Source organism: Sus scrofa, chromosome 2, assembly GCF_054392235.1.
Source record: "Sus scrofa isolate SSC_HxYL_T2T_F1_AM1 chromosome 2, Sscrofa_HxYL_maternal_Yorkshire_Landrace_v2.0, whole genome shotgun sequence".
NCBI classification, from domain to species: Eukaryota; Metazoa; Chordata; class Mammalia; order Artiodactyla; family Suidae; genus Sus; species Sus scrofa.
The window spans coordinates 77,445,324-77,459,950 of record NC_139384.1 but is presented as its reverse complement, the minus strand read 5'-3'; the positions used below and the strand labels follow the sequence as shown (position 1 = coordinate 77,459,950).

Genomic DNA, 14,627 nt, shown 5'->3' with positions numbered 1-14,627 from the left:
GCCATCACTAATTAATCTGCAAATAGCAAATGCTGGAGGGGGTGTGGAGAAAAGGGAATGCTCCTGCACTGTTGGTGGGAATGTAAGCTGGTACAGCCACTATAAAGAACTGCATGGAGGTACTTTAGAAATATATGCATAAAACTACCATATGACCCAGCAATCCCACTCTTGGGCAGATATCCAGACAAAACTTTCCTCTAAAAAGACACATGCACCCACGTGTTCATTGCAGCACTATTCACAATAGCCAAGATATGGGAACAACCCAAATGTCCATTAACAGACAATTGGATTAGGAAGATGTGGTATATAGATACAATGGAATACTACTCATTCATAAAAAGGAACAAAATAATGCCATTTGCAGTGACATGGATGGAACTAGAGACTCTCATCCTGAGTGAACTAAGTCAAAAAGAGAAAGACAAATACCATATGATATCCCTTATATCTGGAATCTAATATAAGGCAAAAATGGACCTTTCCACAGAAAAGAAACTCATGGACTTGGAGAACAAACTTGTGGTTGCCACGGGGGAGGGGGAGGGAGTGGGATGGATTGGGAACTTGGGGCTAATAGATGCAAACTATTGAATTTGGAATGAGTTAACAATAATATCCTACTGTATAGCACTGGGAACAATGTCTAGTCACCTATGATGGAGCATGATAATGGGGAAAAAAATAATGCATATATGTATGTGTAACTGGGTCACCATGCTGTACAGCAGAAAAATAATTGTATTGGGGATATAACAATAAAAAATTTTTAAAAATATTATTAGACTGTTGATTCCATAGTATAAGAAGCTTGGTAGTAGCCTCTCATTATAACAAATTATAATTAAAAAGTGAACAATTTAACTTGTTGAAATATTAACATATAACATTATACTAGTTTCAGGTGTACGACATAAATATTTAATATTTCTATATGTTGTGAATCATGACCACATTAAATCTAGTTAACATCCATCCCCAGACATTGCTGCAATTACTTTTTTCTCTTTGTGATGTATGAAACTAAGTCTTTATGTTACCACAATTTTCTTTTATACCTTTAATCTTTCAATAAATGTTTAGTCAGTTGCTTTCATTATATTGTCTTAATTAAAATAACAAGAATGGTTTATTTTTAACTCTGAATGATAAATCATAGCATGGGGAATAAATGTATGTTGCAAGATTCTGAATTTAGAAGATTGCAGATTGTGCTCAGGAAAAAAATGGGATTGTAATGATAGGTCTTTACATAGGGTATAAGGTTAAGTTTAATGTGATGCTTTTCATATTTCCAGTTACTGTGTAGCTGTAAAGATGCCTGTGGATTGTTAAGACACCAAAGTCATTATGAATAAACTTAATTTTTTGTTATTCGAGGATAACAAAAATCATTTTCTTAGCAATCGGGAGACGAACCTCATTTGTATCATGCTTCTCTCTCTTTTTTTATTTAATTTTATTTTTCTTAGAATATTGTTGATTTACAGTGTTGTGTCAATTTCTTCTGTACAGCATAATTCTTTTTCCCATATTATCTTCCATCATAGTCTGTCCCAAGAGACTGAATACAGTTCCCTGTGTTATAGAGTAGGACCTCATTGCTTATCCATTCTAAATGTAATAGTTTGAAACTACTAACCCCAAACTCCCAGTCCATCCCAATCCCTCCCCCCTCCCCCTTGGCAACCACAGGTATGTTCTCTATGTCTGTGAGACTACTTCTGTTTTAAAGATAGGATCATTTGCACCATATTGTAGATTCTACATATAAGTGATGTAACATGATTTTTGTCCTTCTCTTTCTGACTGCTTCACTTCATATGATCACCTCTAGTTGCATCCATATAAATGCCATTATTTTGTTCTTTTTTATGGCTGAGTAATATCCTGCCATGATCAATGTTCTTTGAAGTCCTTCTTGGTACATATCCAGGTACTTGTGTATATATCAATCTTTCCATTAGAGACTCTACCTATAATTTCTTTCTTTTTTTTATAATTTTTTTCATTTTCCCGCTGTTCAGCAAGGAGGTCAGGAAGGATTACCTATAATTTCTGAGGTAATATTCTGGGGCTCTGAAAAGCTATCGAATAACTAGTTTAATTTACTCTGACTTTTACCACTAAGCTAAATTGCCTACCAACATCACTGACAGTGAACTTTGATGTTCAAACTGGACTATGAGAGAAGATCTTACAATTTTATTTTTGCAAATGAGAACTAGAGCAATTTGAGAGCTGAGACTTAATAATTTTGTCTATATATTCAAAAATAGCATAGTAAGAGCAGAGACTAAGCACAACTTTACATTGTATAGTTTTGAATAAAATGCTATTTTTATTCAAGAAATATTCATGAAAATTTTTATTCCTTTATTTTGCAAGGAAACATAAAGACATTTAATTTTTTAAACTGAGATATAGTTGATAATACTGAGTTACATTTTCCAATATTGTGTCAATTTCTGCTGTACAAAGTGACTCAGTTATATATACATATATACATATTATTTTTATATTCTTTTACACCATGGTCTATCCTAGGAGAATGGACATAATTCTCTGTTCTCTACAGTAGGACCTTGTTGTTTATCCATTCTAAATGTAATGGTTTGCATCTACTAACCCCATACTCTCAGTCCATCCTCCTCCTCCCCCTCCCCTTGGCCAAGTGAGGACACTTCTGTATCAATCCATTCAGTATTTCCTTTCATCCCTGGACCACTAGACAGTAAATAGAGTGCTGTATGAATACTTCACAGTAGAAACGTATAGTTTGTGTTTATTATTATGAAATGCAGCAGGATCCATTTTCCCAATGTAAAAGTATGTCTAAAATTTTAAGAGTCATTGAATGAAAGGTGAGTATTATGAGTTCTACAAGTACAAAGAAAAGCTGGTGAGGAATCTAAAAAGGTAACAGGAGAAGGTGGTTTTCTGTGTTCCTCAAGGATACTCATCATGTGAGGGGAAATTAGTAAAATAGCACAAAGCAAATCCTCATTTTCTTCACAAATGTAAGTGTCTTTGGTTTTTATATACCATGTCCTCTACACTCAGCTTTGAAAGTGACTCATATCAGACCCCCTCATCCCACCAATAAAGGATTTCAGTTTAGTATTTGGTTTTCCCTACTCCCCAAGTACTCAAAAATTTCCCAAAATTCACTTCCCTTTCTCCAACCCTTTTCTACACTCCTGCCATTTTGTCTCACCCAGATTTCTCTTGGCCATTAAAACACACACATATTTAGCATTATTTCCAGTACACCCAGATTAATGGGTTGTATATTCAAATTCTCGTCACCAGCTAATAAGAAATCAATCTCCGAGTTCTTCACACCAAGAGCTCTGATCCAGGAGGACTCTAGAGATAAGATTTAGAAAGTTGGAACAAATCATCCTTCCCATACCTCCACTTTATTCCACTCTATAACCCAAAGCACATTTTCTCTCAAGACCTTAATTGAAAAGATGCCAAAGAAAATGTATTTGAAGAGGGATGAGCCCTTTCTAGATAAGCAGAGATCAGAGACTTCTAAGGATGTTTGTTGAATGTGCGTATGGTAGGCCTCTGTTGGTGTAAGGAAAATCCAGGGGACTTCTTCTGACTAAATCACCAGGAGAAGCATAGTGAGGTCTATAGAAATGTTCTAAACAGATAAGTTCTTCCAAATGACATTTCTTCTCCAGGAAATTTTTTTAAGAGGGAGATCTGAAGAGTTGGGGACCATGCTGGAAAGCAGAGAGACATGTCTGGAGTCTTGCTGTGCTTTGAGCCTTAATTCCTGATAGAGGGTGACAATTTTGTGGTAGGAAGCTTCTAAGATGCTCCCAATCTCCCTTGCCTTCTGCACACATACCCTTGTATAGACCCATCTCTAAATGGGCTAGACCTTGAGTCTTGCATCCAAGAATAAAATAGTGAAAAATATTGGGATAGAACTCCAACATTAACTTGTAAGGAGATTCAGGCTTTCATCTTATCATCCCTCTTCTATTCTCTCACTAGATCATTCTGACAGAAGATAGCTGCCATGTTTTCAGCTGCCCTATAGAGAAGCCCTGAGATGATGCTTATGGCCAACTGCCCATGAGGACCTAAATTCTTGTTACGTGAGAGAGCTTAGAATCAGATCTCTTTAGTCAAGCCTTAAGATGACTGCAGCTTTACATTTAGAAGGCAGACATCTGTGAAACCTGTTAGTATTTAAGCAAACTGTCAATTTAATAAGTTGATCAAAATAGATTGTTATTTAATGCACCAACATATGTAAATTTTTTAGAAAAATAAAAATTTGGTGGTCATTCAAAATAGTGAAAAATCATACATTTCCAAACATAAAATCCAAAATCCCAAAGCATGAATACTCACCAAAAGTAAGCAGTTCTCCTTGGACACATAAATCTTAATTGAGAAAATGGAAATTGTATCAGATTTTTGGTGTAGAACAAAAAACTCTCCCTATGCAGCATGATTTATTCAATGAATTTTCAAATACACAAGTCGTATATTGCTTTCATGTTTATAAAATATAATTTTATTTTACGTCACTCTTCTGTTACATTTTCACAGTGTTGTGTCAGTGGGGTCCTACTGTACAGCACAGGGAACAAACTATATCCGATCTCTAGGGATAGACCATGATGGGAGAGAGTACTGGGTCACTATGCTGCATGGCAGAAATTGACATATATTCTTTATTTTTTTATTTTTATTAAAGTATAGTTGATTTACTATGTTTTCCCAATTTCTGCTATACAGTCATATGACACAGTCGTACATATATATACAATGTTTTCCTTATATTATCTTCCATCATGTTCTCTCCCAAGAGATTGGATTTAGTTTCCTGTACTGTACAGTAGGATCTCATTGTGATCCTTTCTAAATGTAATAGTTAGCATCTACCAAACTCAAACTCCCCATCCATCACACTCTCCTCCAACCCCCAGAAACCACAAGTCTGTTCCCTATGTCTGTGGGTCTGTGTTTTGTGTATATGTTCATTTTATGCCATCTGTTAGATTCCACACATAAGTTACATCATCTTGTAATTGTCTTTTTTTTCAGTCATATGTTGCTTTAAAAAAAAACTATCGTGGTATAGTTGACTTACAATGTTGTATTAGGTTTACAGCAAAGTGAATCATATATCCATGACATTTTTTTCCTATATAGGTTATTACAGAACGTTGAGTAGACCTCCCTGTGCTATAGAGTAGGTCCTTTTTAGTCATCCAGTTGTCTGTATTTATAAAGTCCCTGCAACTTGGAAGTTGGAAGTGAAATGTATAGGTATGCCTCCTCCTGAAAGTAGGAAAAGCCCAGACTTTTCCAAAAACATTCACTTTTCACTCTTCCTCTTCCATTAATAACAACAAGTCCTCAGAGACTGGGATAACAAGGACCCATTTGGCTAATGAGTAGCTCTGTGCATTGAGTTCTCAAGGCCATGAAAGACTAAATCATCAGGCTGTGTTTCCAGTCATTCAGGTTCCTGGTCCAACTCTAGCAGGCTTCATAACTCTCTCTTCCCCTCCCAGAATTACTGTCTGCATCAGGAGGTTCATGACTAACCCTGTCTTGCAGTCCTAAGGACAATTCTGAATCTTCAACACTTGCCAGGCAAGAGAAGAGCAGTGGATTATCATTCCTTGGCCATGCTCCAGCAGAGACACAGACCAACCCAGTGAGTACAATAGAGATGGTTGATGGAGAAAGAACTGTCAAGAGTAATCTTTTTTTACTTTTTAAGACCACACCCATGGCATGTGTAGGTTCCTGGGCTAGGGATTGAATCAGATGTTCAGCTGCCAGCCTAGGCCACAGCCACAGCCAGATCCAAGGTGCATCTGTGACTTACACTGCAGCTTGTGGCAACACTTGATCCTTAACCCACTGAATGAGGCCAGGGATCCAGCCTGCATCCTTACAGACTGGCAGATTCTTAACCCACTGATGAGAACTCCAAGAGTATTGCTTTTTCAGCATTAGAACAAATAGGAGAGTTGGGGCAAACAGATGGAGGGGCACCAATCTTCATGGTTTCAGCTCAGAAGTTATGTGGTCTATATTTTTGGTTCTGATGGGGATTCAATGTCTTGTTCAAAGTTCTGCTTTTCTCCCACACTGGTTCTGCCATTGTAGGTATGTCCCTGTGTTAACAGGAATGAGGCCAGGGATCAAACCTGCAACCTCATGGTTTCTATCTGGATTCTTTTCTGCTGCACCACTAGGGGAACTCCAAACAGTGAATATTTTCTGAGCATAGTCCTTAGGGACCCACAATTTAATTTTGAATCTTACCTGTGCTATTTATTATCTTGTGACAATGGGCAAAATTTTGGTATCCCTGAGCCTCAACATTGTCAGTTGATACAAATGCATTGGGTAAGAATTAAACCTATTTAACCTGTTGTGGCTCAGCAGGTTAAAAACCCAACATAGTGTTGCTGAGGATGGGGATTCAATCCCTGGCCTCACTCAGTGGGTCTCAGGCTTCAGTGCAGGTCATGGACAATGCTCAGCTCTGATGTGGCTGTGGTGTAGGCTCCAGCTGCAGCTCTGATTTGACCCCTAGCCCAGGAACTTCCTTATGCCACAGGTGTTCTTCTAAAAAGAAAAATAAAAAAGAATTAAACATAATGCGTACTGAATATGCGATTAAATATATGATCAATACATATAGTAAAGGCAAATTAAATTTTAGGCATTTTTACTTTTATTGAAGCTAAGTACCAGAGACCCAGTCAAATTATCCTGTCATATACAGGTTTGGTTTCCTCTAGATACTGAGTGAATTTATTTTTCTTTATGCAGGTAGATTATGAGTTCTTGGAGGGTAACAGCTAAATGTCATTCATTTCTGATTCCAAAAGACTGTACATTTCATGGCACAGGGTAAGCTGCAAGAATGACAACAATCTCTGTTAAGTATTGATTGTGTTCTTCCTTGGTTCACAGAAACAGAGTAGAAACCATATGGCTTACAAACTGGGTGCTTTCCTACCTGTGATTTCATTCCTTTCAGTGATGTTCTGTAGGACTAGACAACAGAAAAAAAATTGCTGTTGTATAAGGGACACATCTTTCCAATTTATAGAATCTACAATACAAGCATAAAAAATTGCAGATGTTGTCATTAAAATGAAAACACTGAAAGAGCAGTACTAATTTTTTTTTTGAGACACAACTTGGGATTGACTGAGACACAACTTGGGATTTCCACTCATTCTACAAATGAATTCCCTAGGACATGGTGGGCTTTTATCTCTGCAGGACCGCAGGATAAAATGTCCTAAGTCTTTCCTTGCATTGTATTTCATCAATAAATCCACATTCCAAATATTATTCAAATTCTGATTTTAAAAATATAGCTGAATATATTTTGTAAATTCAAACCTCTCTCAGGTGTCACACATGTCATAGAGATGGGTGTTTATTTTTCCCATTTCTAAGTAAGGAATACCAACATGGAGAGGAGGAAAGATTTACCAACACTCCATCTTTAGTATGTGAAAGATGTGAGATGCAGACCAAGGTCTCTTGACTTCCATTCCACAGCTGTTTCTGTACCATTAAAGCAGAATTATTGTTTTCTTTTCAAACCTGCTTTTCCCAGATGAGGAAATGCAGATAGAACCACTGTTTCTTTCTCTTGGGATTTGGTGAGTTCATTTGTGAATTAGGGAACTGGTCCAAATGGTTTAGAGGAGACTGTATTGCATGGATTTTGTGAATCATAGAGTTTTCTGTGAATAATAGTGCATTTTGCAGATTACTTTGGAAATGTGAGCTATGAAACTACCATTCCCTAGACATGAAGGGGGTTTTTACATGCATCTATAATGGGAAGACCATGGCTAGACAGAGTTAAGAGGTGTTTTTGGTCTCTTCCTTTTATTATTATTATTATTATTATTATTAATTTTGCTTTTTAGGGCTGCACTCATGGCTATGGAGGTTCCCAGGCTAGGGGTTGAATCGAAGCTATAGCTGCTGGCCTATGCCATAGCAACAGCAATGCCAGATGCTAGCCGAATCTGCGGCCTACACCACAGCTCATGGCAACACTGGATCCTCAACCCACTGAATGAGGCCAGGGATTAAAGCAGCAACCTCATGGTTCCTAGTCAGATTGATTTCCACTGCACCACTACAGGAACTCCTGGTCTGTTCCTTGTCATTAGAATATGTATTTAATTATTTCTCATTTTTCTGTGCGGAGAGAAATGGTAGGTAAGGGCTAGGCTTAGCAAGGTGTGTTATGTAGACTCCTCTGGTGCCCTCTCTGGGCTGGAAAGTGTCTAGAATCATCTCAGGAAATTAAGAATCCTCTTGACCTTCTTTCAGAGAGGGGAGAAGAGCCCCCTTACATACTTATGTCCTACTTTTAGGAAAATAGGAGGAGAACTAAGAGCTTTTTTGTATCCATTTCTTCTAAATCATCTTCAGCTCAAAGTAAACTTTATGATAAAGTGGCACCTTTTGGGTTAGGATATTCTGCTACCATTAATTTATTTTGAAACACCAAGAAGTTTATATATAGCAAATGTCAAAATGATACCTGAAGAGAGAGGCTCAGGTTAGAATTCTTAAGGTGAGAGATCTATAAAGAAGGAAAAACCCATAGATTGGAACACTCAGAAAAGAACAAATCTTAGTACTTTCTCCCATATCCTATTGAATTAGTCTCTCAGTCTCAGAAATAGGTCGGTCCAGTTAAAAAAGGTGTGTCTCATTTAATTTATTTGTTGGATGCCATTCCTTTGCTTTTTTATTTTTTTCAAGTTTTCTTGAAGTATAGTTAGTTTACAAGGCAGCAAAAATTTCTCCTGTGCAACAACGTGACCCAGTCATACATATACACATATACATTCTCTCTCAGATTCTTTTCCCACATAGATTATCACAGAATACTGGGTAGAGTTTTCTGTGCTATTCAGAAGATCCCCCATTGGCCAATCCTCAGTATGCATATGCCAACCCCAAATCCCTAGTCCATTAATCCTACACCCCTCCTATCCCCTTTGGTAACCTTAAGTATTTCAAAGTCTGTGAGTCTGTTTCTGTTCTTCAAATAAGTTCATTTTTATCCTTTTTTAAAAAGATTCCACAAATACGTTATATCATATGATATTTGTCTTTCACTCTCTAAGTTCACTTAGTATGATAGTTTCTATGCCCATCCATGTTGCTGCAAATTACAACTAAAAATAGAACTACCACATGATCTAGGAATCCCACTCCTGTGCATCTATCCAGAGAAATCCATAATCTGAAAAATATATGCACCCCGGTGTTCATTACAGCACTACTTGCGATAGCCAAGACATGGAAGCAACCTCAATTTCCATTAACAGAGGAATGGATAAAGACGATGTGGTACATATATACCATGGAATATTACTCAGCCATAAAAGAAGGAAATAATGCCTTTTGCAGCAACATGGATGGGCCTATGTCTCATTTTAGGAAGTGATGGTATAGGTGAATGGGGCATCTGCCTAAGTTAGGAATCTATATGGTGTGAGTAATTAAGCATTTGGTGGGGTATTTTTGTGGAAATATAAGGAAAACGAAGGTGAATGATTAGAACAAAACTACAAAATCCGGTTTTTTGGTTTTTTTGTTTGGTTGGTTGGTTGGTTGGTTAGTTGGTTGGTTTTTTGGTCCAGAGGGCAGACAACTAAAATTTTTAGAGGCTGGGTTTGAAGTATCTTTAGATGGTGGAGTGAAGGATAGGGAATGCCATTTGGATACATTTTTTAGTTTGTATTTTAAATGTCTCTGGTGATGACTTAAGAGTTATGATTGGGTTTTAGAGCAGAGTATAGAAGTATGTAATTTTAGCCATAGGGTCATTTGTTTTTTAGATAATTTTGAAAATGATTTGGGTAGTTAGGTTTTAATTTTGAGTGAAAGTTAAAAAGATTTGACTAAAGACAGTCCCAAGTCACTGTTAAAAAATACTCAGTTATCCATTTAACCAAAGTGAAAAATAAAATATTTTAAAGGTAAATATAGAAAGTAATATGCAATTGATCCTTGGACAACTCAGGAGTTAGGGGTGCTTATGCTTATTCGGTCAAAAATTCACCTATAATGTTACAGTCAACCCTTCATATACATGGTTCCACTCTGCAGATTCAACCTACTATAAATTGTGAGGTACTGTAGTCCATATTTATTTTTTAAAGTCCACATATAAGTGGACACGCACAATTCAAACTTGTGTTGTTCAAAGGTCAACTCAGGAGTTAGGGGTGCTTATGCTTATTCGGTCAAAAATTCACCTATAATGTTAGTCAACCCTTCATATACATGGTTCCATGCGTAGTATTTTTTTAATATGGAGAAGACTCGGTTTTCTTAAGTAACTAGTGGCGTGATAAGAAGACATGACATTCAGGAAATAAGTTTGCTAAAATACAGAATCTTTATTTCCTAGGTAAAATTTAATAGGTAAAGAAAAAAATCGTTAACAATTTTCCAAGGACTTGCATTCTTAAAACAGAGAAAAAAAATCAAATTCTAGTTTTGTGTGGGCACAATACTTCTATCAAAGCTCAATTTTAAAACCATTATAATAAATTTGTGAAATTTAGCCAGCTTGCTTGCGTGCTTCCTTCCTTCCTTTTCATTTTATTGACTAATCTGTGGCATATTGAAGTCCCTGGGATAGGGGTCTAATTGGAGCTGAAGCTGCAGCCCTTCCCCACAGCCATGGCAACACAGGAACCAAGATGAATCTGCAACCTACACCTGCAGCTTGCAGCAATGCCAGATCCTTAACCCACTGAGCAAGACCAGGGGTAGAATCCACATCCTCAGAGAGACAGTGTTGGCTTCTTAACCCACTGAGCCAGAATGGGAACTCCCTAAATTGGTATTCTTTGGAATGACATATTCTCCTAACCTTCAGTAGATTCAATAAATGTACACATTTTGGAAATGAGAAAACTACTCAGTTTATTGTAATATTGTAACTTTCCCACTTGTGTTTTTTTTTCCAAATTAAATGATGTTTTGACATGTTAAGGGGAATGAAGACCTATTTGCCTTTGGGGAGCTGAATTTAGGAGAGATTCGAAAACTCAAAAAATCCTAAGCAGTATAAGAAGCCAGTTTAAGATTTCAGACCTGGGATTGAGACTAAATTTTTCAGTTGCAGTGCCCATCCCCACCTGCCCCACATCTGTGCTTCTGCATCAAGTGGATTCAACCAACCGCTGATCGAATTCCATGTGGAACACTGTATACTGTAAGGCAGACTGTTCTACACTATTTACATAAGGTAATTGAGAATTTATGTGTGTGTGTGGTGGTCCTGGAGTTAATCAATGCCATGGGAATACTGAGGTACAAATGTATATAAATAAGGATGGATTAGATAATAAAATAACCCATCACAAATATTTAGGACTAGCGCCCTATTTAATGAATTTTCCTCAACATGTTCTCTACACATTTTCCTCCACAATGGGAGTCTGATATTTTACTGTGTCCTTGGATTTATTGTCTCAAAAATGCCCATTTTCTCTTAAATACTTTGGTCCAAAGTCTTTAAAATGGATGTAGATAGAAATAGCTGAATAGAACAGACACCAGTGAAGAAAGGTTCAAAAAAGAATGAATTCGCCTCAACTGAGAAATAGTGCTAAATGTTTATGTTGCCCAAGTGTGAATAATTTATCTTGAATTATGTGAATCAAAAACATAAGCACTAAGCTGAGTGCCTGTATACTTGTTTTTTTTTATTCCAACACTCCTTTTTTTTTTTTTCAAAAGGGGGCCCAGCTACATGGAACTTCAGAATCTAACAAAGGTCTCAGAATATTACCTGCTGGGACTCTCAGATGATCCAGAACTTCAGCCCTTCATATTTGGGCTCTTTCTCTCCATGTACCTGGTTGCCATACTTGGAAACATGCTCATCATCCTGGCTGTCAGTTCTGATTCCCACCTCCACACCCCCATGTACTTCTTCCTTTCCAATCTATCTTTGGCTGACATAGGCTTCATCACCACCACAGTCCCCAAGATGCTGGTGAATATGCAGGCACACAGCAAATCCATCACTTATGCAGGTTGCCTAACTCAGGTGTCCTTCTTCTTCCTCTTTGGCTGCTTGGACAGTCTACTCCTGGCTGTGATGGCCTATGATCGGTTTGTGGCCATCTGTTACCCCCTGCACTACCTGGTCATCATAAAGCCCCGTCTCTGTGGCTTGTTGGTTCTGGTCTCATTTTTTGTGAGTCTTTTGGACTCTCAGATTCATTGCCTGATGGTATCACAACTTGCCTTCTGCAAAGACGTGGACATCCCTCATTTCTTTTGTGATGTTCCTAAGCTTCTCCATCTTGCATGTTATGACATATCCACCAACTATATTGTTATATTTCTTGTTGGGACCATCTCTGGTTTTCTCCCTATATCAGGAATTAGTTTCTCTTACTATAAAATTGTTTCCTCCATTCTGAGAGTCTCATCATCAGGTGGGAGGTATAAAGCCTTCTCCACATGTGGCTCTCACCTGTCAGCTGTTTGCTTATTTTATGGAACAGGTCTTGGGGTGTACCTCAGTTCAGTTGTCTCATCTTCCCCAAAGAAGGATGTGGTAGCCTCAGTAATGTACACTGTGGTCACACCTATGCTGAATCCTTTTATCTACAGTCTGAGGAACAGGGACATCAAAAGTGCCCTGTGGAGGATTGTCAGCAGAATAGCCTAATCTCAATACCTGTGTCATCCTTTTGGTCACAGAACTGGAAAAGTCAGCTGATTTTTTTGAAAGATAAAACAAAATTTCCAAAACTTCAGCTAGAGCAACTATGAAAAAAAGTCTTTTTTTCCCTGAAAAGAATAAACTGAAAAAGTGGAAGTGAGACATTATTATCAATGCCATAGAAATAAAAAAAGACCTTAAGAGAGTACTGTTGAGCAATTATATACCGAAAAGAGTTCAACCTATAAGAATGGATAAATTTAAAGAAACATAAGATATACCAAGTCTAAACCATTAAGAACTAGAAAATGGGAACAGACCAATAAAATATAAGGAGATTGAATCAGTAATCAAAAGCTTCCCAAGGGAAAAAAAAGGACCAAATTGTTCACAGGTGAATTCTACCATTTAAAGAATTATTGATAATCCTTTTCACACCCTTCCATAAAATTGAAGAAGAGAGAATATTCCCCAACTCATTTTATGAGGCACACAATACCTTCATACCAAATACAGATAAAGATCCTACAAGAGCAGAAAAGTATAGGTCAATGCACCTGATGAATAGAGATAGAAAAATTCTCAAAAAAATAGTATAAAACATTAAAAAGAACATATACCATGATCCATTGGGATTTATCTCCAGGATGTAAGGATGGCTCAACATTCACAAGTCAATCAATGTTCTACGGGTCACAGTAACAAAACTAAAGACAAAAATCATATGATGATCTCAATAGATGCAGAAAAAATCATTTTACAAAATTCAACATCTTTTTATGAAAAAAACTCTCCACACATTTGTATTAAAGGGTATATCTCTCTGCATAATAAAGGCATTATATGAAAAACACACAGCTAACATCATACACAACAGTGGAAGTTTGAAAGCTTTCCCTCCAGGATCAGGAATAAGAAAAAGATGCTCACTCTCACCAGACTAATGCAACATAGTACTGGAAGTTCTTGGAAGAGCAATCATTCAAGAAAAATAAATAAAAAATATCCACCTTGGAAAGAAGTAAATTTGTCTCAACTTTCTTATAACATGATCTTGTATAAGGAAAACTCTAAAGATTACACCAAAAACATTTTTAGATCCAGTAAAGAAATTGAATAATGTTTCAGGGTTCATGATCAACACAAAACAAGTTGCATTTCCATACACTAATCATAAACTGTCTGAAAAAGAAATTAATCTCATTTATAATAGCATCAAAACCAGTAAAATACTTAGGAATAATTTGGCCAAGAAAATGAATGGTCTATACACCAAAACTCTGAGACACTTATGAAAGAAATTGAAAAAGAAATAAATTTATAGACATCTGTGGTTTTGGATCAAAAGAGTTAATATTGTTAAAATAGCCACACTACCCAAAGCCATCTATAAGTGCAATGTCCACTAAATTCCAGTAACTTTTTCACAGAAATAGAAAAAAACAATGCTAAAATTTGGAATCACACAGGCCTCAAAATAGTCAAAAAAATTTTGAGAAGAAACAATGCTGGAGGATCTCACTCCCTGATTCAAAAACTATATTACAAGGCTACAGTAATCAAAACAGTATGCTACTGGCATAAAACCATACACATACACAATGAAAGAGAATTGAAAGTCCAGTTGTAAACCTATAAATACTTGGTAAACTAATATTTGGCAAGGGAGCCAAGAACACTCAAAAAGATATGTCTTCAATAAATAATGATGGGAAAACTGGATAACTACACACAAAAGAATAAATTCGGATACCTATCTTACACCAGTCACCAAAATTAACTCAAGTTGAATGGTGTTGTCAGAAGCTGAGCAGAAGGGGAAGTAGGGAGATGTTGGTCAAAGTGCACATACTTTCAGTTTTAAGATGAATGAGTTCCAGGGATCTAATAA

General features: G+C 36.8%; 1 protein-coding gene across 1 annotated transcript; it reads left to right on the top strand.

Annotated features, from left to right (window-relative positions):
• Positions 1 to 6,967: 6,967 nt before the first annotated feature.
• Positions 6,968 to 12,742, top strand: LOC110259022 (olfactory receptor 7E178-like). Its single transcript, XM_085015271.1, has 2 exons — positions 6,968 to 6,993; positions 11,800 to 12,742. The coding sequence occupies exon 2, from the start codon at positions 11,813 to 11,815 to the stop codon at positions 12,740 to 12,742; it is 930 nt and encodes a 309-aa protein (XP_084871397.1). The 5' UTR covers positions 6,968 to 6,993; positions 11,800 to 11,812.
• Positions 12,743 to 14,627: the final 1,885 nt, after the last annotated feature.